The sequence below is a fragment of the Biomphalaria glabrata genome, chromosome 2 (assembly GCF_947242115.1).
Source record: "Biomphalaria glabrata chromosome 2, xgBioGlab47.1, whole genome shotgun sequence".
NCBI classification, from domain to species: domain Eukaryota; kingdom Metazoa; phylum Mollusca; class Gastropoda; family Planorbidae; genus Biomphalaria; species Biomphalaria glabrata.
In genome coordinates, this window is record NC_074712.1 from 23,053,638 (window position 1) to 23,077,640 (window position 24,003).

The following is a 24,003-nucleotide window of genomic DNA, read 5'->3' on the forward strand; positions in this document are numbered from 1 at the left end:
CTATGTATTAGTTGTTATTGTTTCTATTTTTTTGAGAAAAGAGTCTTTGTAATCACAACAAATTTCCATAGGGAACAATAATGCAGTCTTAGTCTTAATTGGGCTGGTTACTTTGCATTGTTTGGGCCATAAATTATTACACTATTATAAGTCGGTAGCAATTTGCTCTAATCCACTGTTCTAAATGAGAAAATATACCAGTCCATTACTTTATATCATCCGTTCCATTTCTCATAATCAACCTGGTACTGATCCTTGTATGTTTTTGATAGACTATTTGACATTAGACCTAGATGCCATCTTTGTTGCTGATGTTTTTGTCCAAATATCCAATATTAAAACTTTATTTAGTCACATGATCTTTTTTTTTTACTAATGTAATTGGATTATTGTACCTGCAGTTCAAAACAAATGCTTATCTTCTCCTTAGCCACCACAAGTTTCACTGTAGAGTACATCGCCACCCCATTACCAACTAGTGCAGTGATTGAAATTGACTATTACGGTGACAGATCTTTGAAAAGTTCTAAGATTTCTTTGACTAGTAAATCAACCACACTGAGTTACATATATACTAGACCTGGCAGATTCTTGGCAAACATTATTGTAAGAAATAATGCTTCATTGGTGGAAAAAGTAGTTCAGGTATTTCATTGTTTTCTAGAGGTGAATAGGAGGCAAGTCTGTCAAAATAACTGCAGATACTTTATTTAATTCTGTTTTGTTTGAAAGAATACAGAATGAATGATATGCTTTGAATGAAATGTGTCAACTTAGAACATTTTTAAGGATGAAATAAAATTTGTTTAGCTCTCTCACAGCCAGAGGTTTTATACCTCTTACTTTTTCTCCATCCAAATTAGTTGACATCTAGATGAACAATATTTGAATGTTTCTATTAGACTGTTATTTGTTTGTATTGAAAGGATTTGAGTTGTATCCTAAATGCATTAGCTAATGTGGCAGATAATAATGGGAATTTCATAATACATTGCAATGGTGCTACCTGGTAAGGGAAGTATGTCTACCCCCTGGGATTAATTTGCATAAGTCACCAACACAATCAAATGGGGCAGATGTGCATTGCAGGTCGTAGTCCCTCTCTGAAAAGAACTTTGCTTGTTTGTCTGGTGTAGAGCCAGTGATGACCAGAGCTTAAAACTAGGGCTGAAAACTTTTCAATTGTCCTCGTGGATGAACATTTATTTCATTAATATGACATTAAGTATATTCCCTACTTCATCCGGCATCCCAACTGTATATTTAAAGTATTTGTGAAAGAATTCTGATTACATCATGGCAGTAAATAAACTGTTTGTTTACAGGTAGGCGTGTATGAAGACTTCATCAATCTTAAAGTCCAAGTGACTTTTCCAGGAAAACAAGTGGAATCAGGTTTTCAGGATACTCCAGGTTTAGATCCCAGTGGTACACAGTTTCCTTTGGATGTTGTCACAAAGTTTACTCTTACAGATGACAAGTCAGGTATGTGATCTCACAGGATAATTTTTATTTTCACAATCTTACTACTCTTGACTTATCATATCATTGACTTAGCTTATCATTGACATATCATATCGTTGACTTATTATATCATTTTTATGGTGATTTTTAAATGTTTCTGACCATGACCAAGAGACCAACAAAAGTGTATCACTGTAGACCAACACTTGACTTAAGTAACTTTTTTGTAGAGAAACATGTTTTAGGTCAATTATTTGTAGATTCAATTTCAACATATTTGAGGCTTGCTAAGTTTATGTGCAATTGTTACTTTTGGTCTCCTGAATGTGAAGTTATGTTTTTAAAATTAATTTTATGATTTGCATATCAGGGAAAAATACACTATGATGGCAAAAATGTTCTAAGCTTTTACAATCTTTGAATGATGCTCAGATAATTTCAATAATTTTATTTCTTTCTAAATTATACAAAATAAATCTGCTAAAGTTGATATTTACCTGACAAGAATGAAGTCACACAAACACACACACACAAACCTAAATGAACATGGATGAGTGAGCTCTTACACACATACAGTTTCTATTGAAATCTTTACATAGGCCTCACAAATCTTAAGTCTAATGTTCTTCAACTTTTATATTTTCAGCACTTGCTTTATCTTATGAATTAACATCAACTCAAGGCCCTGCAGTCTTTACGACCAATTTTTCATCTAATGGATTCATCTACAAATTTCAACAGGTTTGCTTATAACATCACATGATCTTTCTTATACACCTACATTAGTTTTAATCAATTATGGCCTGATGCAGTTAGCTGTATTGTTAAAAAAACAAATGTTTCTTTTAAAATTAATGCAATTACTTAATTTGTGTGTGTGTCCTGTCAAATATTTTCCTCTTGCAAGACCTCTCAGAAAACAAGTTTAGAAACAATGCATCATAGGGATGAAACCAGCATAAATAAAAAAAACAACATTATTTTTACTGGCACCCAAAAGGGGAATAGCCACTTTTAGTTTTGTGTGCTATGACTGTTTGTCTCTTTCTCAAACCATCTAGTTTAGATCTCAAAAACTAGAAAATATATTTATATCCGATATCATATTTTAGAAACTTTTAAAGTTCTGATGCAGTGGCTACTTTTTTTTTTCTTAGAGTGAAAAATTTAATTTTTAAATTGACTATGCAAGCACATTTTTAATAAAAATACACCATTTTCAGAGCTATTCACTATTAATATAAAAAATAGGGTAAACTACTTTAATTAGGGAGGTGATCTTTCAGTATATTTTTTACACATTTAAACAAACAGTTTTATTTTTGTAAAATAATGTTAAAAGTCTCTTCCTTGAAGACTTGAATGAAGTTAGGCCTGGTTCATTTCAAACCATATAAGTTTATTGAATACATTTTAATATTAACAATGTAATAATAATAACATTAATAAATCTCTGTATCCTATAATCCTGTTGTCATTCAGACTAACAATACAACATTATCAGCAACACTTTCAAGACCTACAAGCCTCTATTTGTATTGTAGTTGTTGATAGTTTGTAGTTCATAGCTTATTATATTCATGCTTAAAATAATACTTCTGGGGGTATTTTGAATTTGTGTTTCCACACAAACTATCTTTGTAACTTTGTTTTATAATGAGAAAGAAATCTCTTGACAACCATTTGTGCACTGTTGAGCTAGCAATGCCTATGTTATGAATATCATTTAAGACTCACCATTTTTATTTTGAATGAATGCAATTTTGTTTTTCTATATCGAGAATTTTTTTTACTCTTTTGTTTTCATGGAAATAAAGTGAGGTTTTAAATGAGTTTTTAAATGTATTATTACTTGGAGACAATTTTTAAATAACTTGATTAATTAAATTGAATAAAATGGCACATTTTTTCCTAAGAGAGTTAAAAACATTGAATTAGTTTTCTAATGAAGCATTTCCGTGGGGCATCTCTGTTATCCCGACCACATTGACCGCGAGTTGGATATCATGTTCTGTGTGAGCTGTGTTATGACCATTTTCTTTGTTTTGGTATAGGACAGTAGAATTCAAAGCTTGTACACATTGTAATAATTCACCGACAAAATAACAACAAATAAAAAGGCTACCTACAAGGCTCTTCGCATTAAAGTGTAAACAATTTATAATGCAATTAAAACACAATTGCTAATCATACATGGGTAAATTTAATTTTATTATTGTTCTTTCATAGTTCCATAATAAATCAAAATGCAATAAGATGGTGCACAAATGTTTAATTTATTCTATTCATGCATTAAAACTTGTTTATGTTTACAAAGAAATGTTTAAATGTATTGCCAGTGATGTAAGGAGTTTTTTTTCTGTTTGACATCATAAGAAAATTTTCATTCATAAAACAATCTAGCCAAAATAATTTTTTGATAATGAGACATTTTCAAACTAATATAATTTTTGACCTCAAGTTTTCTTGATGTGCCCAAATGAGTTGAGATTCTTTTTCTCATTAATATACACATACCTTAAAATTTTTAAGAAAATCATTAGACCCAATTTTGAAATATATATATATATATATATATATATATATATATATATATATATATAGATAGATAGATAGATAGATAGATAGATAGATAGATAGATAGATAGATAGATAGATAGATATAGATAGATAGATAGATAGATAGATAGATAGATAGATAGATAGATAGATAGATAGATAGATAGATAGATAGATATAGATAGATAGATAGATAGATAGATAGATAGATAGATAGATAGATAGATAGATAGATAGATAGATAGATAGATAGATAGATAGATAGAATTGCTCACTTAAGAGTATAGGATAGGATAAATGTCATTTACACATAAAAGAACTAAAAAGTAGGATCTATCTCATCTATATAATAAACAAAACAAAAATGTTTGCTCTGAGTTACTTTAAATTTAATGATTACCAAAGAAACCAAAAAAAGAACAAATTGTCAGCTTTTGCTTTCTTTGTCTTCCAGCCAGGTAAATACTTTCTAACCCTTACAGCTTCCAATCCACTCTATTCACGATCTATCAACACAGTCATTGAACTTGTACAACGTGTTAAATCCATGACAATTAAAGAAGTGGAGTCTTTAGTTGAGCCAGGATACTTAAAGCAATTCAATGTAAGTGAGCCCTAAACATTAAAAAAAGCTTTCATTCAACAGTTGCTTCCCTTACTTCTCTGTGATTGCTTAATGAAATCTTTGCGATGAGTGATTCATTATTAATCTTGAACATTAAAACATTATTACCAAGAATTCTTTGATGGATTCATGCACTAAGTATTATATTATCTCAATATTTGTATGTTGCTTGTTCTTTCATTAAACTACAGCCTTTGTCAGAACATGAACTAAATTGCTGACTGTGTGAAGTGAGATCTCCGTACTGAAAATCAGCAATAATTTTAGGCTACAATAACCTTAAAATAATATAGTTTACATGTCACTATGATATTTGTTCCTTAAAATTTTCCTAATTACAATATAATGAATTGTATTTTGTTGCATGTTGTGACTTCATAAATGCCATAAATTCTAAGATACATTTATAGGGTTAAATACATTTTACCTCAGATTTTAAAGATTAATTTCAGATTAAGTTCAAAGCTTTTGTTTATATTATTTTTATTATTTATTAAACTTTAAAAATGTTTTATAATTCAAGATTGAAAAAATGTACAATTAATATATTAAATGATTTTACAGAAAGCCTTGTTGACATCCTGATTTAATTTTTTTTTCTAAGGCTATAGAGAAGATGTGTGACATTTGTGGTACTTCTGATGTCTTGTCTAAGATGTTTAAAATAATATTCCAGAAGATTAAAAGTATAAAATTGGTATCCCTAATAAGTATACTTAGCTTATTGCATCATTCATATAAACTTTATATTTTCTAATTCAATGTTGCAAAAACTTCTTATAGACATTGATAAAATTCTCTGTTTTTTTTTTTATATAATATTCTTATTTTTATTGAAACAAAGTATATGTTATCATAACACATTTCCAATTATAATCTGTGAAAAAACAGTCTTAGTCTGAATAAAGTGAACTGGAAATTTCAAAATACATACTTTACAAAAAATTTGCTACATGGAAAAATATCATCTGACATCCCCAACTAAAATTTAAAAAGCAAACAATATCTGGTTATCTTGGAGTAAATTTGTTTTACAAATGCACATACAAATATTACAATGGTGACAACTAAATGTACATTCTTTCTACAGTCGAATGGGAATATTTACATTGGATTTTTAATGAACAAAGTGACTATGTGATGAAAAATCATTATTAGTGCTATGATACATAGTCCTTTATCTTGTCACTTATGATTTTATCAATAGGTTTCTTTTTCTGACTATGGACAAGACACATGTGTCTACATTGACTGGGGCAATGGTGTGAACAAATCAATATATGGGGACAATTTATCTTTCTGTGTTGATCCTAGCTTTAGCAATGCTGTTGCTAATGGTAACATGAATAAGTTGACAACAGAGCTAATAGGAATTAGATACTTAGCAGAAGGTTTGTACACATTTCTATGCAACTATCACTATAATAATTATATTATAATAATATTCACACCTTCACCTTCAGCTATCCCTTATTCTGTTGGACCATTGGGACACCACACAAGAACTGTCAACCGTCTTTCTCCTTTCCTCTCTGTCCTTTGTCTTGGATAGAATTTCCTTCACTGACAGGCCTGTACATTCTTGGGAGTTGTTTTCCTATTGCTTTCTCTGTCTTTCTCTTCTTTTTCTTCTCCCTGAAGGAAGGTCTTTGCGAGCCCTGAAGAGTTTGAGTTTTTTTTTTCATAGTGGTTAGCAGGTCATCGTGGGGTCCAATTACTGTATTAATCCTGTTTCTTATCTCTTTATTCATGATACAGTCTTTGTAAGTGACACTTAAGATCTTTCTGTAGCATCTGAGTTCCATTGCTAGGATCCTCTTCTTGAGATCTGCAGTCAGCATCCAAGATTTGCATGCATATAAGAAATAAGAATGTGGTTGTGACCAGACCATCAATCTGATTTGAGTGTTGAGGACTATGCATTTGTCTATCCAGATTATTTTGAGTTTTGCAAGTGCTGCTGTAGACTGTGCAATTATAATAATAATAATAATAATAATCTTTATTATTTGTAAGGAAATTTGTCTTACAATTTGTGCATTACACCAAACAAAAAACATTATAACTATAAGAAACCAAAGTGTACATTCACACCAGACTCACTCATAATTTACATGTGATAAAGTTTATACCAGATTGTTCTTATTTAAGGATTTGATTGCCAGGGGAACAAAAGAGTGTTTTTGTCTGTTTGTCTTTGCTATCAGTGTCTTGTATCTCTTTTGTGATGGTAAAATCACAAAATCCTGACACAAAGGCTAGTAGTTCAGGTTTGGTTCCTTCATCTGAGACAATAGTGCCAAGGTATTTAAAACTACTGACACGTGTCAGCTTTTTTCCACCAATGGTGATGTCCCTTTTAAAGCCCTGTTGGTCATAATTTTTTTTTTTTTCGGCATTGATTTGCATACTATAAGCTAGGGAAGTCTTGTCTATATACATTACCGAATCAGCTAATTTTTCTTCTATCCCTGCCAGACCATCTATGTCCTTTGCAAAGTGCAAGTTAGTAATTTTACTTCATCCAGTGCTTACAGATACTTCATAACCCTCAAGTGCATTTTCCATTATCCTTTCAAGGTAGATATTGAAAAGAGTTGCATTAGTGGCCTGCTTATAGAGGTTTTGGGTAATTTTTATTATGTTTTGATTTATATTCTATTCTTCCAATGTTGTCCAGAGTGCCCCATGCCATACTCTGTCAAAAACTTTCTTGAAGTCAATGAAAACATGGAAAAGGTTCTCTTGGTGTTGGAGGTATTTCTCACAGAGCATTCTGAGGTTTAGGATTTGTTCTGTTGTGCTGCAACATTGTCTAAAACCTGCTTGTTCTTCGGATAGAATTTTGTCTGCTATCAGTTGTAACTGGTTGAGTATAATTTTTAACAGGACTTTGCTGGGATGCCTTATGAAGCTGATTGTCCACTAGTGTTTGCAGAGCTTTTTAAATTGCTTTTCTTCGGAAGAGTGATGATGAGTGATTGAATCCAGGATTTGAGCCATTCTCCTGATAGCCAGATCTTTCTGCAAATTTTATCATGGTCTTTCCTCCAGCCTATAAAAGCTCACTAGGAATGTTGTCTACTCCAGCTGATTTTCCCTTTTTCAGTGCTTTTACCGCTTATGCTACTTCCTAGCAAGAGTTGGATATTTCTCATTGTCACAGGAATTTTTATCAACTCAGGACCTCCTGAGATTTGAAAGCTGTATAACTCTGAACATATTATAATAATATTGTTATTTTATATATAGAAATGATTTTTAAAAAAATCATCAACAACATTCATATAAGTCTATTGGTAGCAATATATTGGTACTATAGAAAATATTTAATGCATTTAAAATTAAAATAACACATAAAAAAAAAAGAATTAACACTATCATAATCTCCTCATTTTAAACCCACTAGCCTGATTTATTGGTCCACGTGTAAAAAAGCCATGACCTACCAGCCCAATATATAGGTCTTGCACACCTTACCTTAGACTGACAGTCCAAAATCTAAAAAAAAAAAAGTTCGACTGTTAAATATTGGTGGTAACCTTGCTAAATTGTTCTGTGTATAAAAGAAAAATCTACATGCTGGGATATTAAAACTGGCAAACCAAGAAAGAATATTGGAAATAAACATGTTAACATTTTTTTTTCTAAATTAAATAGAGCAGTTTATAATCTCGATTAAGTAGTTTGTTTCTGTGTACCTTTATGCTATGGATACTTTCCTCCAGAAACTCATGGGAATAGGGATTTAAGGGCAGCTAAATAAGGGTTCAAAGGATTAACTTATTTTCAAAGTTGGAAAAAATGGTGTGGGTTGATTTTTTATAAGCATATTCTATTTCATAGAACAGATGAATTGAATCTACAAATATATACTTTCTTTTTTTTAGTGGGGTACACTATCAAAAGGTAATTGTGGTATTCCTATTGTCAATAATTAATGACTTTGTTTTTCTGTTTCAATAATCACAAGAATATAATCTCTACAGGAATATATACAGTTAAATTTATAGCCCAGAATGCTTATGGCAGAGATTCTCAAGAGGTTTCATTTCCTATTTCTCGTGCAAAATGTAGTAAGCCCACAGTCTATATTGATCAAAATACAACAATTTTTTACAATGCGCCAAGGTATAAAAGAGCTAATATAATTCGTCTTCGTGGTATGGCTAGCATTGAATGTCCTACCAGCCTTGATAATATAAAGGTAAACTGTTTAGCACAATCTATTCTTTTTTTATTTTTATAGTAATTGAAATAATTGAAGGAAAAATTGCAATATTCATTTAGCTAAAAATTCAGAATGAAATAAATTATTATTTTATAGCTTTATAATCATTTAAACAGAAAAAACATTGGAGAACTAGTAACAATGAAATATATGTGATTAAAAGGGAAATTACTCATCTGTTTGCTACATTTGAATTTAAAACACCTATACAATTATTTGTATCCATTTAGGAAAAACTAGGTAAAGTTTTTTAGAAAAATAGATATTTGGTTCATGATGACAATTTATGTAAAATATAAGACAATACTTCTATGCTAAGACTCCTTAAGAAAGACTTAGATGTTAGATCTCAGAGACAGTGTTTAAAACAATGAAAGTTTCACATAATTCAATTGTGTGGGAGCCAGTGCTTTCTTTGACATTTTATCACCTTTTTCCTGTACATTATGCTTTAATAACTGATTGAGTTGAGCAAGAAACTTAAATCTTTGTGTTAGAAATTGACTTCAAACAATTTTCAAATAATGTTTACTTAAAAATATTTACTGATCTAATTTAAAAATGTCTCTTGTATAGTTGTATTATATAATTATATATAAATGTTTTTTTTTTACTGGTCAGCTTTGGACCCTGGATGAAGTAAACAACCAGAATGGCTCTGTGATTTCTTCCATCAACATAGCTAACCTAGTTATCGATAAAGCTGAATTGTACATCCCAGCTCAAAGTTTACCTGTTGGCTTGTACAAAGCAACTTATAATGTAGCCATGAATAATAATGGCGTCTATTTCTTTAACAACTCTGCCTTCACTTACTTTCAGGTAGGCTATGTTCACACACAGTTTCTTGTTTTATGTAATAAGCAAATTGGTAGAAATACCATTTAATGGTCTGTGGAGAAGGAGAAGATGCTGATAAGTTTGCTTAGTAATAATTTAAAAAAAATTTTTTTTTCATTCTATAACAACATAATATTTAAATGTAGAGTCATCAAACTTGCATGTACAAGCTTGTGCAAAACTGAGCTTCTAATTATTTCAACTCCTTACTTATATATATTTAAATTTTACAATGATTTTTTTTTTTTCATCTTTTTATTTTGAGGATCAAATAAAATGTAACTTTTACATTAGCTTTTAATAATTAAGTCTCTAATAGTTAAATCCTAAAGAGAGAAGGGTGAATGTTTTCACGACTTTTTAATGACCTACAACATGACTGCTTATACATTAGCACATTGTTAATAAAATGCACCATCTTGGGCTTTGTTCAGAGAGCAAACTTGGACTTAGATGTCTTAACCTATGTAAATATTCTTATAATTGATGCTTTCAAGCAAAAACTTTTTCAGAAATATAAATTTAGCAATAAATTATTTTAAAAGAAGACTCTGATAATTCTTTTAGTTCTATTTTAATTTTTAAAATAAAATTTTTGTTTATGATTATATGTCTTTAATATTTAAAATACAATTTTTAGATTAATTGCCCAATTTGTATCTTACTTTTCTTTGTCTTTCTTTGTTTCCATTAGATTATTCAATCTCCTTTAGTAGCCATTATTGTTAATGGAGGAATGACAGGCATCACTCGAGGATCACAACAGTTTGTAACATTAGAACCTCTGAGGTGGTCATTGGATCCAGATGTTAACTCTGGAGAACCTCATGTAATACTCAAACATTTGTTTCAACATATACTGTCATCATGTTGTTGTCGTTCATTATTTCTTCAAAATTATTATATTTTAGACAAATTCATTCTTCAATATGTAAAATAATTAAAGAATTTCTTTACAGCATTAATTATCTTCATTAAAGATTTACATTAAAAATAGACTGAAATTAAACTTTGAACTTTACAGAACTTAACTGTCAAAAACTGGACTTGTTTTGAAGCATTAACTCCATCTAGAAAATTTCCTTGTAATTTTACATTCAATCCTACTGCTGACAAGCTGAATATCTCAGGTGCAACACTGAAACAAAACTACACATACATATTTCAAGTCACTGTGGCTAAAGATAATCGTTTAGCTACAGCTGAAATTAATGTTCTTATCCAAGGAAAATCCCCACCAGCTATCACTATAGGGTTAGTAGGAAAAATTTGTTCACATGTGTGCATTTACATTCAAACTTTAATTTGTTTAAATATTTTTCTAACTACAAAATTGCTTTCATTTTAAAATTAGAGTCATTAGAAAATGTTATTAAAATATCTTGTCTCTAACTGTTTAATCATTTAATTTAATCATACATTTTGTTTGTGTTACAGATGTCTAGATGGAAGTGTGTGTTACCCTGACACTCTGGGCTTTATAATCCTAGAAAGTTCCAGAGTTTCTTTTGATTGTTCATGTCCAGACTGCTCACCCAGTGCCACATATCAATGGGGTGTATCTATGTATGATTATCGCTGGAATGATGAATGGAGACCTGTTAAAGACAGTGTTGTTCTTAATCAGAGTATTAGTAAGTCCAACTTTTTCAAGCTTTATTTTGAACTAACTCTCTTTTTGCTGAACACATCAAATCAATGTGTTATTGTTTCAATCATTTTCATTGGAAGCTTAAAGATGTAACCTATCTACTGTTTTTTGGTTAGATTTTTTTGTTCTCTAAATCAAGAAACTCATCAATATTAAAATAGATCCCTATTTTACAGCCATGTTAGTACAAGAAAATAGAAATACCTTTCCTTCTAAAGGTAAGGTTTCCCTTTCAGACCTTGTGGTCAATAGGGCAGATAATGTAAAGGTCATCTATTTCTGTAGCCTATGGTTAATGAAGGTTTCATGTGACCAGCACAACAACCAACCGCCTTTACTGGTCCCCAACTAATGTCAGGTACCCATTAGAGCTGTGTGGACTTAGAGGCACCGGAAGATCCCGAAATTTAAAAATCCCAGTCTTCACCAGGATTTAAACCCCAACCCCAGTTTGGAAGCCAAGCGCTTTACCGCTCAACCACTGTGCTTCCAACATTTCTTTCTGGTATTATAAAATCATTTTCTGATATGATATTCTGTAAAACATTTTATTTTACTAACAGAAACTGCAGTTTTCTATTTATTTTTGGGGATTTATAAAAGGAAAATGGTTAATTTTTTAAAAATATTATGTATTAAAATGAGTCAGTGCATGCATTATTTACAGGACTAATTGAGCATCTTTGAAAAGACTTAGATACAAATTGATGCTATTATATTAAATCTTTAAAGGCATTTGAAGTTCACCACCAAAGCTTGCTTAAAAAATTTTAATACTTTGGCATTCATGATTTCTGACAGGGAGAAAACAAACTGTTATAATAAATGGCTCTAAATTAATAACAATAACAGTAAACTCAGGTGTACCTCAAGGAAAATTCTTACTACTATTTCTAATGTACATAACTAATTTACCAATTGCATTAGTTCAGAAACAAACAAAAAAATTTGTACATGATTGCAAAATAAATACTTTATTAAACAACGCAAGATACAGAAATTTTACAAAGATAATTCGATGAATTACTGAAATGGGAATCAAATTGGAGCATGTCTTTCCACCCAGAAAAATGTCAATTATTCAGAGTAAAAAAAAACTAAAACAAATAAATATCACTTATCTTATTCATGGTAAACCAGTAACACAGATTAAAACCTCAGAATACCTAGGTGTTATAATAAATGAAAAACTGTCATGGACTCCCCATATTGATGAAAATATTAAAAAAATCAAACAAAGCATTAGGGTTTATTAAAAGAAATTTCTATAAATCAAATAAGAACATAAAACTAAAATGTTATTTAGGACAATAATAGAATATGCATCCTCTGTTTGGGACCCCTCAACTCAAGAAAACATTAAGAAACTAACAAGAAAAAACTCAAAAAAATACTTTAAAAAAAATTATATTAAATTTATCTGTATCAATTAGTTTGGATCAGTCATGTAATTAAACTTGTAATAGATCTAGATTAACAATAATAAATATGTGCCATTAGAAATAGTTTTACCAATTGGTTGCAGTGCAATTTCATGCTTTTAGCTTTCTCAATGGGCTATGATCCTATCACTTGTCTGGACCAGTTGGGTAGGGGGGAAAAAAGGATAAAGTGGTGAATGTAACTATGATCTCTTTTAAATGCATAAAAAAGGTTGTACAACTTGCATTCTAACTCAGGGCTCAAGCCTCCTCAATAGTAGATGCATAACACTTAGGACATAATATTTTTCTTTTTTGAAGTAATGTCTTTTTTTACTAGATAAGATAAAAACTAATTCAACATCTATAAATTACCATTTTTTCCAAACAAATATGAATACTTAATTAACTAGTTGTTTATTTTTTTTAATTGATTCTTGTCTTGTCAGGTACTAGAAATAATTGTGCAAAATTCAACTTGATCAGAGGTTGGGTGTGGGAGAAATAATGTGTACAAACTTTAAACAAACAGACAAGCAAAGTGAGTACCTATTAGCTTTTTAAAAAGTAAAGTAGCAATTATACATAAAAGACTGAATCATAATCTTCAATACAAAAACAAAATCTAATAAAATACTAAGAAAGACACAAAGATAAAGAGACATTGCTTGTTCCATATACTAGGACAAATTTGTATGAATACTCCTTCTTCCATAGTGCTATTAGAGCATGAAATGGGTTACCTGAGCTAGCCGGGAAAACCAGTGACTTAGCAGAATTTAGGTCATTGGTTAATATGCATGACTAAATGCATGACGTAATCATCTTCTTTTTTTTGAAGTAACGTCTGTATCATATAAGATGAAATAAGATAAAAAAACACATTGCACATTAAACTCAAAGATGACATGCTTAATTTCTAAAATTCAATGCATCTCTAACATCATCTCTAAGTAGTTTATAAAATATAGAATTGAAACTGGTTATTTATGACATTTGTAAATATCTCATAGATACTATGCACATTTTAAATCTAGATACTGCAGTTGTGATCCATTACAGTTATCCATTTCTTAAGTGGGATATAGGATTCCTGATAGATATAAATACAAACTAATAATAAATGGCTCCAAATCAACATCAGTAACAGTAAACTCAGGTGCATCTCTATGGTTTCCAATTTACATAAGTGAGTTTTGTAATTAATTAAATAAGATAAGAATTGAAAGAGTTATAAAGAGATCCTGCAAAAAGTTTACCAAAACAAAATTAGAGGAAACATAAGATTCAGATTTGAGTCAAGTGATTCAAATACAAAAACAGAATTTAATAAAATACTCTGAAAGACACAAAGATAAAGGCACATTCCTTGTTCAATATGCTAGGACAAATTTGTACAAATACTCCTTCTTCCCTAGTGCTATTAGAGCATGGAATGGGTTGTCTGAGCTAGCCAGGAAAACCATTGACTTGGCAGAGTTTAAGTCATTGGTTAATATGCATGACTAAATGCATGACGCATAGAATGTAATAATCTTCTTTTTTGAAGTAACATCTGTATTATATAAGATAAGATAAGATTAAACTGTGTTGCCAGTCATCCCCTAAAAGAAGAGCTTTGAATTTCAGACATTCTGAACCCTCTGTAGATTGGCCTTGACATTACCATGGGCAGGATTTAGCAACTATCATGACAACAGTTCAAAGTGTTTAAGTTTATTTACATTTTTTAAACAGTAAGCCTAACTCTAACTTATTATAATGTTGTTTGTACAAACATTACATTACTTAAAACAAAACAGTAATAATTAAAATGAATTTTTAAGTTAGTAGGCTACACTTAACTAGTCTACTGTCAATTGGTTTAGCAGTCTTTTAAGCCAAACAAATTATGTTCTTTTTTTCTCTTAAAAGTAGAAAGTTACATCTCTGAATGTTACTTAATAATTTTATGTTTAATTTTATACTAAAAACTCACATGTTTTTATTAATATATAGTTGGAACATTCTCTGTGACAATATAACCCATTAAGCTAAAAGCTATATGTGTAGTCCGATAAGTGCTTTATTTTTTTTTAAATATACCATTCTAGAGTGCTTTAATAACTAATGTCTTGGTATTACTAATAAATAATATTAATTGTGTTTTGAAGTGCATAATTTTGTACATAACTTGCATGCTATTATTTATTTTTATTTCATGTTAGGTTTAGCTAAGAGAAATATATCATTCTCTTTTTTTAAAAAATGCAAATTCTTTTTCTACTCAATGTCTGAATCTAGAAACAATATTTTAAAAATAACAACAGCAGAACACAGATCAAACAATTGTTTTTAGCTCCATTTCTTAAAGGCTGAGTTTCCTAAGCCAAAAGACACAAATCTCTAACATACGAAATTTATAAATAAATTATACTAATTGAATTGACCAAAAAAGAAGCAAGTTAGGTTTTGTTCATGTGTAATCTTACAGTCTAATCTCTTAGATTCTGAGCTTCAGCCACTGAATCATTTGCATATTTGCAAGAAAAAGAAATAATTGTATAATTTGGCTGTTATTTTAAAACAACATAATTTGGATATAGGACAGATAGAATTTTAAAGGATTTATTTTATTTCTGTCAGTATAATATTTCACCTTAAGTTATACTAGAAACTATTTTATATGTGCATGATGAACACTGCTAACAATTGATCATACTTTTATATTTGTTAACACTAACAACTTATTTGATTCTTCACTTACATTTTGATAAACAGGTTCATATGGTAAGACTTTATCTAACTCAATACTAACAGCTATTTATAAGCACAGTTTTTAGAATTTTTGACACTAACTAACATTATATTTACTCTGTTAGAAGATCTGATTTTCAGAATTGCTATTGTAGTTTTTCTATTTTTAGCCACAAGACTGGCTGATATATCCTAGCTTATGAAACAAAATTGTTTCAAGCCCTTGCTAATTTGTTAGAATATGTGGTTAGCATGCGTATATGGCATGCATCATTTTTGCCTGTCTTTTAGTTCTATTTTCATTATTAAATGAAACAAAATTACTATTACTAGATCTAGTGTGTCCATCCTTATTGAAGCTGAAATTTGATCATTAAATAAAATTGTAAAAAATATTGACAAAGTCAAAAAATTAAAACTCATAAATGAATTTACTCATATGGTATCTTTGTAATAAAAAATATCTTTTCTCAATTTAATCAGATCAGTGAATGTATCTAACAGAATTTTGATTTGTGACTTCTTATAATGTTATCTTTTCTAGAAAGGCATTGAAGTGAATTCTGAATATAAGCAGCTCTAAGTTCCCACCCACCCCCTTAGAAACTTAATAATAGATCTACTCTTTTAAATGTACATTCTATATAACACTAACATGCTAAAGTTGTAAAGAAACTTTTCTATCAAAGGTTAAAAATATAATATTTAGAAGTTTGTAAAACATTTGCCTTTCTATTGTACTTGTACTCAGACTTAAATTCTCCTGTAGTGCTCAGCACATTATGAAACAAGTTGTCTCCACTGACACGCCTACAACTTCAGCTTCATCCTAGTTGGTGACCATATAGAGTGTTTTTAAATTGTCAATGCATTAATGGTGCCATGTTATAAGGGGTTGGACATGTTGCTATTTTCATCACTTTGGTGTCCAAGCCAAAGCAATGCTCAACATGTTCCATTTAGTATGTCTTAGGATGTGTCTGGTAAATCTTATGCTATGATCATTCATGACTTTGCTGAGGTTTTGAATGCCGCAATGGATTTTCTCATTAAAAGACTCAACATAGAAACAAACACATAGACACACTTTTATAATTACTTGGTATTTTTGAAGTTTAAGGATGATGACATCAACCACAACACCTTCAAATGCACCAGAATTTCAGAATTTATCCCTAAAATTTGATCCTACCAGTCTCTCTTGTATTTACAGTTCCAATGACTAAAGAAGTATCAATTATGCTAGCATACTTTATTCAATTTTGTAATTAGTAAAAGAAAATTGTTTGACTTTGTTTAATTTATATTTTAAAAGGGATTCAAGAAAACAAATGTATTAATTGTAACAGTGCTTTTAACAATACAGTATTAGCAAGATTTATAATAGGGTTGATAGTTTCTTTGTTGTTGATGGTTTATATTTCTTTTTTGTACTGATTCACTTGTTTTTAAGACTTTTAGATTCTTATTTTTAGATTCTCAACATTCCATTTACAGACTTATTTTCGCACACAAATCTTTTCCTTTTTCTTAACAAGTCCTTTTCTATCACATTTTATCCATTCTTGAACTTCTTTTTTTCTTTGAATTTACACATCTGTTCTCTGCTTTAATAATCCTATTCTATCCTTGTTTCTACTCACATTCTCTACATCAAAGTGTTTTTTTTTAATCGCTTCAGTTTTTTTATGTTTATTGTAAAATAAAAGTACCTTTCATAAGTTTTATTTGTAAAATAGAAAAATAGATAGGCCTACCTATATGCATTTTCTAAAGGGTCTTGGGGTGAAAGACAGATCTGAAACAAAGTAGTACACAATAATTACTTTAATATTAGCTTTCTTTAGCATATGACAAATGGAAGACCTATTATCTTTATTGCTCTTCCTGATCCGATTGGGATATGCATAGAGGTCTTAATTGACTTACCATTTTATAAATATTTTGGAACTGTAAGCAGCAATTTAAATTAAGAAAATTTTGTGAGGACCAGAAATATGTTTATAATAATTTAATAAAATAAAAAAAAACCCTTTCCTTCTTATAAAAACATTTTAAATAATTAATTTAATTCTCCACCACCACCACCATTTTTTTGTCTGATAATTTTTTTTTAAATTATGAACACAGACATTTTGTTGTTGCATCCCGGGGACCTATAAAAGTAAAACATTTCTACTAATCACTTGAAATGATCATATTTTATAAACAACCAATTGTAAAGGTTAAAATGGTAGGAATATATGCTTAGTGTAATCTTATTTATATTTCTAATTTTGAACAGGTTTGACCTCCAAGCAGTTGTCTTTAGAGAAATCACTACTAAAAAGTCTTTCAAAGTATGTCAGTAAATTGCGGATCCAATGCAAAATTGATGATGTTAGTGGCAATATAAGTGCAGAGACTCAACTTATTGTAAATAAACCACCTTCCAACGGAAACTGCTCTATTCAGCCAATGAATAAAACTGCCACTATTGATGCTGAGCCAATGTGGCAGGTTGAGTGTAATGAATGGAATGATACGGATGGCATAAAGGAGTTTCAGTTTTTCAGTAAGATTTTACAATTATTTATTAAAATATTTATTTTTTTTAAACTACATTTAATAATACATAAGTGTGTGTGTTTTTATTTGTTTTATACAAATGAATGCATGATTCAAAACAGGTGTTTTTGATCCTGAAGAAGTAGAGAGAGAAATCACTTCCTATCCCTTACCAGGGGGTACAACTGTTATGAAACCTTTATCAATCAATGTCAGCCTTCCTGTTGGTCCAGACTACAAAGGCTACAGACAGAATATCAAAGCTGTCATAAGAGACACCCTGAATGCTGTTACTGAACTAATGTATGTACTTATTAGTAGTCTTCTTTATATAAATACAGTTACTTTTTTTTTTAAAGATATTAAAAATGTTTTCATTACACTTAAAAATGAGCTTTTACAGATAGAGAATCAAATACTTTGTCATATTTTCTATACATACTTATCTAAAGTGTTTCTGGCTATTGTCAGTTCTATATTGATTCAGTACTGGCTAACTCATTTGGATGTAGCTTTTAATTTTTTTTTAGTTAGCAATACTATTGAGTATTATTCCAAGTCTTTGTGAATATTTCTTGATCATAGATCCTCTTAATAATTCTCTTTCTGCAGAATTCGTGAAGTTATTGTTCTACCTCCTGATGATGCTGAGATGAAAAAATACATCACACAAATATTACAAAATCCAAACATTGAATTTTACAATATTTTTCAAGTAGGAGATCAAAGGAAAGTCACTGAAATGGCTACAGCTTTTGTATCTTCATTAAACACTCTATCAAAGGACAGTCAAAGTGGTAGTACTATTTAGTTCTATATTCTAAAAAAATAGAGAGGGGATAAAATAGCTGTGTCTAGATAAAAGAGCCTTAACAGATATGATTTTGATCTCAGACCAATATGATAAAGTAGCAGAAAAGTGGGAGGCTGTCTATCTGTCTATAATAAGCTAAGTAATACAGATTAAAAAACAAAAGGATGAGTATTACTGAGGAGCAAAACATTTCATTCTTTTTCTTAACACAAATAACTGGCTGCTTGGCATTGAATTGTTGGAAATAAAGTCTCTGGGTATAACTCACAAGATTTCTCTCAACCTCCTTTGAATCTTAGTAGATGTCTTCCATGACTTACATGCATTGGTCCCTTTGGGAGGATGATATTGATGAGCCAATCTTCATTGCTATTAACTGATTGACCCCAAAAGATAAATCAAATTGTGGGAAAATTAGCTCTAGTAATCATGCTGTGCAGATAAGTTACTTCTCTGGTGTTAGTTAGGGCACTCACTCTTGAATTTTGGAATTATTAATCTTTAGACATAAAAAGTAAATGGAATCTACAAACTTTCTTCTTAATTTATTTGTAAATATTTATCTCACATTTTTGTGGAACCTTTCTAACTAATAATACTTCAAAAATATTATCCATCTTCAATTCAATTTCAGAGTTATTTAAATACCTGTAATATATCTGCCTTATTGCAAAAATATTAATTAAAGTAGGAATTGACTGCTTGATCTATCAACAGAATATGAATTTTATGATGTTCCCAGTAATATGATTTGCACTGGCTATGGGTCCTTTGATAAAAACAGGAAAAATGCTTATTTAAAGGTAAAAAAAAATAAATTTTGAAATGATGACTTAACATTTTTGTTTTATATTACTTCTGGCTTTGATAGAATATTCTGAAGCTCAACAGATTAATTTTGTTTTAGCCAAATGCAAGTGCTATGGATGAAAAGCAATACATCTTTGAAGTAGAGAGAGATCAAAGATCACAGGTATTTGTTACTACTTCTATAGGAGATATTTGACTCAAAGTAAGACAGCAATGTTCATTAATTGTTTTCACAATGATTGTTATTTTATCTATACAGCTTAGGACAAAAATAATAACATTTGCTTTGAACACAACGTTTGAAGACCCAATAGCTATTCAACAAGTAGCTGGACTGTTAGCTGTAGCTGCAGCTCAACCTACAGAAATTACACCTGATTGTATGGTAAGACGTAAGCTTACAGTTACATTCAATGAATGACTTCAGAGATCACATTAGATATATCGACCTCACACTAGACTAACCAGTTTTTTTAAAGTACACTTGTTTCAGTTATATTTGTTAAATTTTGTGTTTTAAAACACAACACAGTGGGGAAGCGTGATCGAGAGGCTAAGTGCGCTTGAACTTAGCTTGGCTTGGCTACCTATGTAGGTGGCTTGAGTTTTGACACCCGACATTCCCTAAAGGCAGCACGGAAAAACCTTCTCCTATATACCCCTCCCTCCACTGGTCCACAACTGAGATTGGATCGAAGCACTCTGAGTATGCTATAAGCATGAAAGTAGCGCTATATAAAAGCCACAATTTATTGATTTACTTGTAAGTTATTATAATTTTACATGCTAGTTATTAAATAAATACCTTGTCACTACAAATACACCTGGAAAAAATGTAAAACTACTGACTTTACTTTTAGATTAAGGCAAACTACTTTGACATAATAAATACAGTACAAATATTAATACATACAATATATTCATTTTTTCTAGGACTTGATCCTGGAAGGAATTTCTAAAATGATTGAAAACCTGAATGATCCTATCAAAATGGCAGATATTCCACAAGAAGTCATTGAAAAAGCTATGACCAATATTTTTTCTGTTATAGGAGCTATGATGGAGGTTAGCTATTGACATTGTGTTTATGTGTACTGTATGTTATTAATATGTAGAATTATTCCCCTTAGGAAGAACGTTCATATTTTATTGTTGTGTGTAACCTGTTATATAAGAGTGTTTTATTAAAGAGTCTGATGCATCCAGTGTCTAGTGTTAGCATGGTTTATTGAGTTTAGTGCCCTTTAGTGTAATATTAAGCTTAGAAGTGTATCTTTTTTAAGCTAACATAAGCTTGTTTAACCCAGTACAACAAATGTATACATTTGCTACCTAGTTATCTATCCAAACAAAATTGGTTCCAACTGAATCCTTTATTTCAGGCTGCAGGTGCTAATGGCAACTTCCCAACTCTACAAGAAATGGAAAAAACTAAGAAAACTGCGTCATGGAAATTTTATGACACATCTCTGCAGGCTATAGGAGGAAAAAATGGTGATTGTCTCTCCTTGAAAAGTATAGCTCTAAATAAAAAAAAAAATGGAATGGTATTGATGTTCATATTGTCCTTTTTTTCTCAGAATTAATAATGAACTTAAGTCTGGATTGTTCACTAAATTGATAATGAAGTCTAAATAATTTAGTTACATAGTAATTCTTAATATGATTAAAACTAGATAAACAAATATATATTAGCTAGTCAAGTAATAATGGTCTCAGTTTCTCAACGAAAATTGCACAGACTAAAAAATTATTTCTTTAAATATCTGCATAAAAATAAATTTTAATATTGCTACCAAAATTTAAAGTTATGAGGATGTTCTCCATTATTTTATTTTCCTAAATTTTGTTTATAATAATCTCCCATCCTTTTTCATATTTATGTTGTACACTTATTTATAAGAGCTTTGCTGAATCTTTAACATTGCAAGGGATTTCAAACTAAGTTTCAATAATTATGGATAATACCTTGCATTTTTCAATATAGATGTAGAGTCCATACAAAATTTTGATGAAGCAATTAAAGCACACACTAAATTTGTTTACAGAGATGCATTTGTTCAAAAGGTGAGTTAGAACATTGACATTTTTTTAAAGCATCCTATTTTACTTAGAATGTAGGTCCAATTAAAAAGATGATTGAAACCAGTGTATTTTGAAGGGTTCTTTGGAGTAGTTTTATACATTTAGACTTTGTGTGTATACAATTTTTTTTTTCATTTATGTAAGACTTATATCAGTATTTGTTCATTCAACATATAAAAAAGAAATTTAAACTTGAAATTGTGGGTTCTTTTATAATCTTTTTTATGTCATCTGGTTTATTTGTAGGGCATTGAGGCTGGACAAAAGATTAATATCTTAATGAAAAGTATGTCAAAACTTTTTAATAGCTTTGCTATTCCTGGACAAGTCATGAATGGAACATCTTTCAGATTGAAATATAGCATGGAAAAAAATTACATAGATAAGTTTACTGGAAAAACTGTCAAACTGTCCAATTCAGATGCTGAAGTTGTGCTGCCTAACAATATCAAAGACTTGTTTCCTGGTTTAAATAAAACAGATGTGGTTACATTTCAGGTAAACAAAATAATTGACAATGCACAATTCAAACAAACTTTTCTTCTTCAGTTCAAACACTTATTTTAAAAGTATGAAAAAATATATTGCAACACTGACACAAAGCCAGACAACAATTATTGTTAAGTGTACACAATTTTGAAAACAGTAATGTTTTAAAAATTTGTTCCTTCATATCATAAGACTGCAAAGACGCTGCCAACATTTTAAGAAACTCTTAATTGTTTACTTCATTTCACATTTATATTCCATCTTTAGAATCATGGGAACTTAGGACACTCATTGAACTTTTTTTTTTTGTTTTCTCAATTTAAGCATTTTTTTAAACTCTTGTGTAAAATTCTATTTGTTTACAAGGCAAGCAAGACTTCTCCAATGTGGCTAGATATCCAGGTGTAGTTGAAGCTCAACTCTGGTGCAACCCCACAATTTGCAGATTAATGCTTAGTACATTGAACAAAAAAAGTCTTCTATCAGTTTACTCCCAATCTGGCTATACATTTATTTTAAAATATGAAATAAAATTATTTGAGATGTAAAGTAGTTTGGAAATGTGAAATCAAGTTTCATCCTTTAGCTGAATTAATGAAATAGCAAAATTTGTAAACAAAAAAAACAACAAAAAAGTTAGTAAAGAAGGGATTAATGGGCTTATACTAAATGTAAGAGACATTTGAGACAGTATGTTTATAATATGCTTGATAGTCATACAATAAATTTTCTAGCAGGCTTGCAAAACACATGAAAAATGGTAGGCAGCATGGAGAAATTCAAATATACTGACTTAAAAAGTTGGGTTGAATTTAGAATTCCATTGGCAAAGAAGAATCGAAATTTCATTCTCATGAGAATATTTTAAATCAATCTTGCTACAGATACCTCACTCAGAAAACAGTATAATAGTCCTACTTAGATTAAGAACATAAAAAAGGATGTGCTTCACAGCTTGACCAATGATTTAATAGGACCATCAATATTAATTTTAGACTTTTTTTCCATCTGTAGCCGAAAATAGATTATCCTGCTAGCCTAAATAGAAATTGTTCACTTTGACATTTTTCTGTTAATTTCGTGATACCTTTACCATAAATTTTAATATGTCCATCATTCAAGAGTTCTTAAACACTCTATTAAGTCCCCATAAGAGTCAAGGCTGGTCTTTTAAAGATTTTAGGCTAATGACAATTTAAAGTTTCTGCAATTTTTATTAGAAGCTAACAATCAAAAGTGAGTTGATGAAAACTATTAACCAAATGTTCTACCTTTAAACAGTTTGAATAGCTGAGTAGGGAAACTTGTTTTCTTTTATTGTATTATTACATTTATGGGTGATTGGCCTCCAGAGAAGAAGGCCTAAATGAAAAATGGCAGGTTGATTAAGATGCTCTTTTCTTCTCAAACAGCTGCAATGAAATCATTTCCATGAATTTATTTTGTTTCCATTTCTTTTCATGGAATATTTTAACCCAAAGGTTTTAGAGATGCATAGTGAATCATCTAGATAAAATACTGATAGTCTGTACACTGCTTTGATAGGCTTTACACTGAATTGATAGGCTGTCACTGCTTTGATGAGCTGTGCACTGCTTTCAAAGGCTGTACAGTGCTTTATAGAGAGATTGAAGTCACATTATATTTTGTACAGCCCAAATCAATGCTAGAAATTATCAACATCTTGAAAAAAATATGACATGCATGACAATTTATGTAATAGTAATTTTA

The 24,003-nt window shown here is 30.1% G+C and overlaps 1 protein-coding gene across 2 annotated transcripts in view; it reads left to right on the forward strand.

The window, feature by feature from the left end:
- LOC106052228 (uncharacterized) overlaps window positions 1-24,003 on the forward strand; it is an 84,408-nt gene that overhangs the window by 38,708 nt on the left and 21,697 nt on the right. For both annotated transcript variants that reach the window (XM_056019666.1, XM_056019667.1), the window contains exons 19-38: window positions 431-645; window positions 1,326-1,485; window positions 2,111-2,205; window positions 4,478-4,627; window positions 5,856-6,039; window positions 8,638-8,855; window positions 9,501-9,701; window positions 10,414-10,548; window positions 10,744-10,973; window positions 11,157-11,353; window positions 17,812-18,081; window positions 18,197-18,377; window positions 18,687-18,871; window positions 19,606-19,691; window positions 19,796-19,861; window positions 19,958-20,083; window positions 20,632-20,763; window positions 21,081-21,192; window positions 21,686-21,765; window positions 22,030-22,281. In XM_056019666.1, coding sequence (XP_055875641.1) covers window positions 431-645; window positions 1,326-1,485; window positions 2,111-2,205; window positions 4,478-4,627; window positions 5,856-6,039; window positions 8,638-8,855; window positions 9,501-9,701; window positions 10,414-10,548; window positions 10,744-10,973; window positions 11,157-11,353; window positions 17,812-18,081; window positions 18,197-18,377; window positions 18,687-18,871; window positions 19,606-19,691; window positions 19,796-19,861; window positions 19,958-20,083; window positions 20,632-20,763; window positions 21,081-21,192; window positions 21,686-21,765; window positions 22,030-22,281 — 3,275 coding nt within the window. The remainder of the gene's footprint in view (window positions 1-430; window positions 646-1,325; window positions 1,486-2,110; window positions 2,206-4,477; window positions 4,628-5,855; window positions 6,040-8,637; window positions 8,856-9,500; window positions 9,702-10,413; window positions 10,549-10,743; window positions 10,974-11,156; window positions 11,354-17,811; window positions 18,082-18,196; window positions 18,378-18,686; window positions 18,872-19,605; window positions 19,692-19,795; window positions 19,862-19,957; window positions 20,084-20,631; window positions 20,764-21,080; window positions 21,193-21,685; window positions 21,766-22,029; window positions 22,282-24,003) is intronic.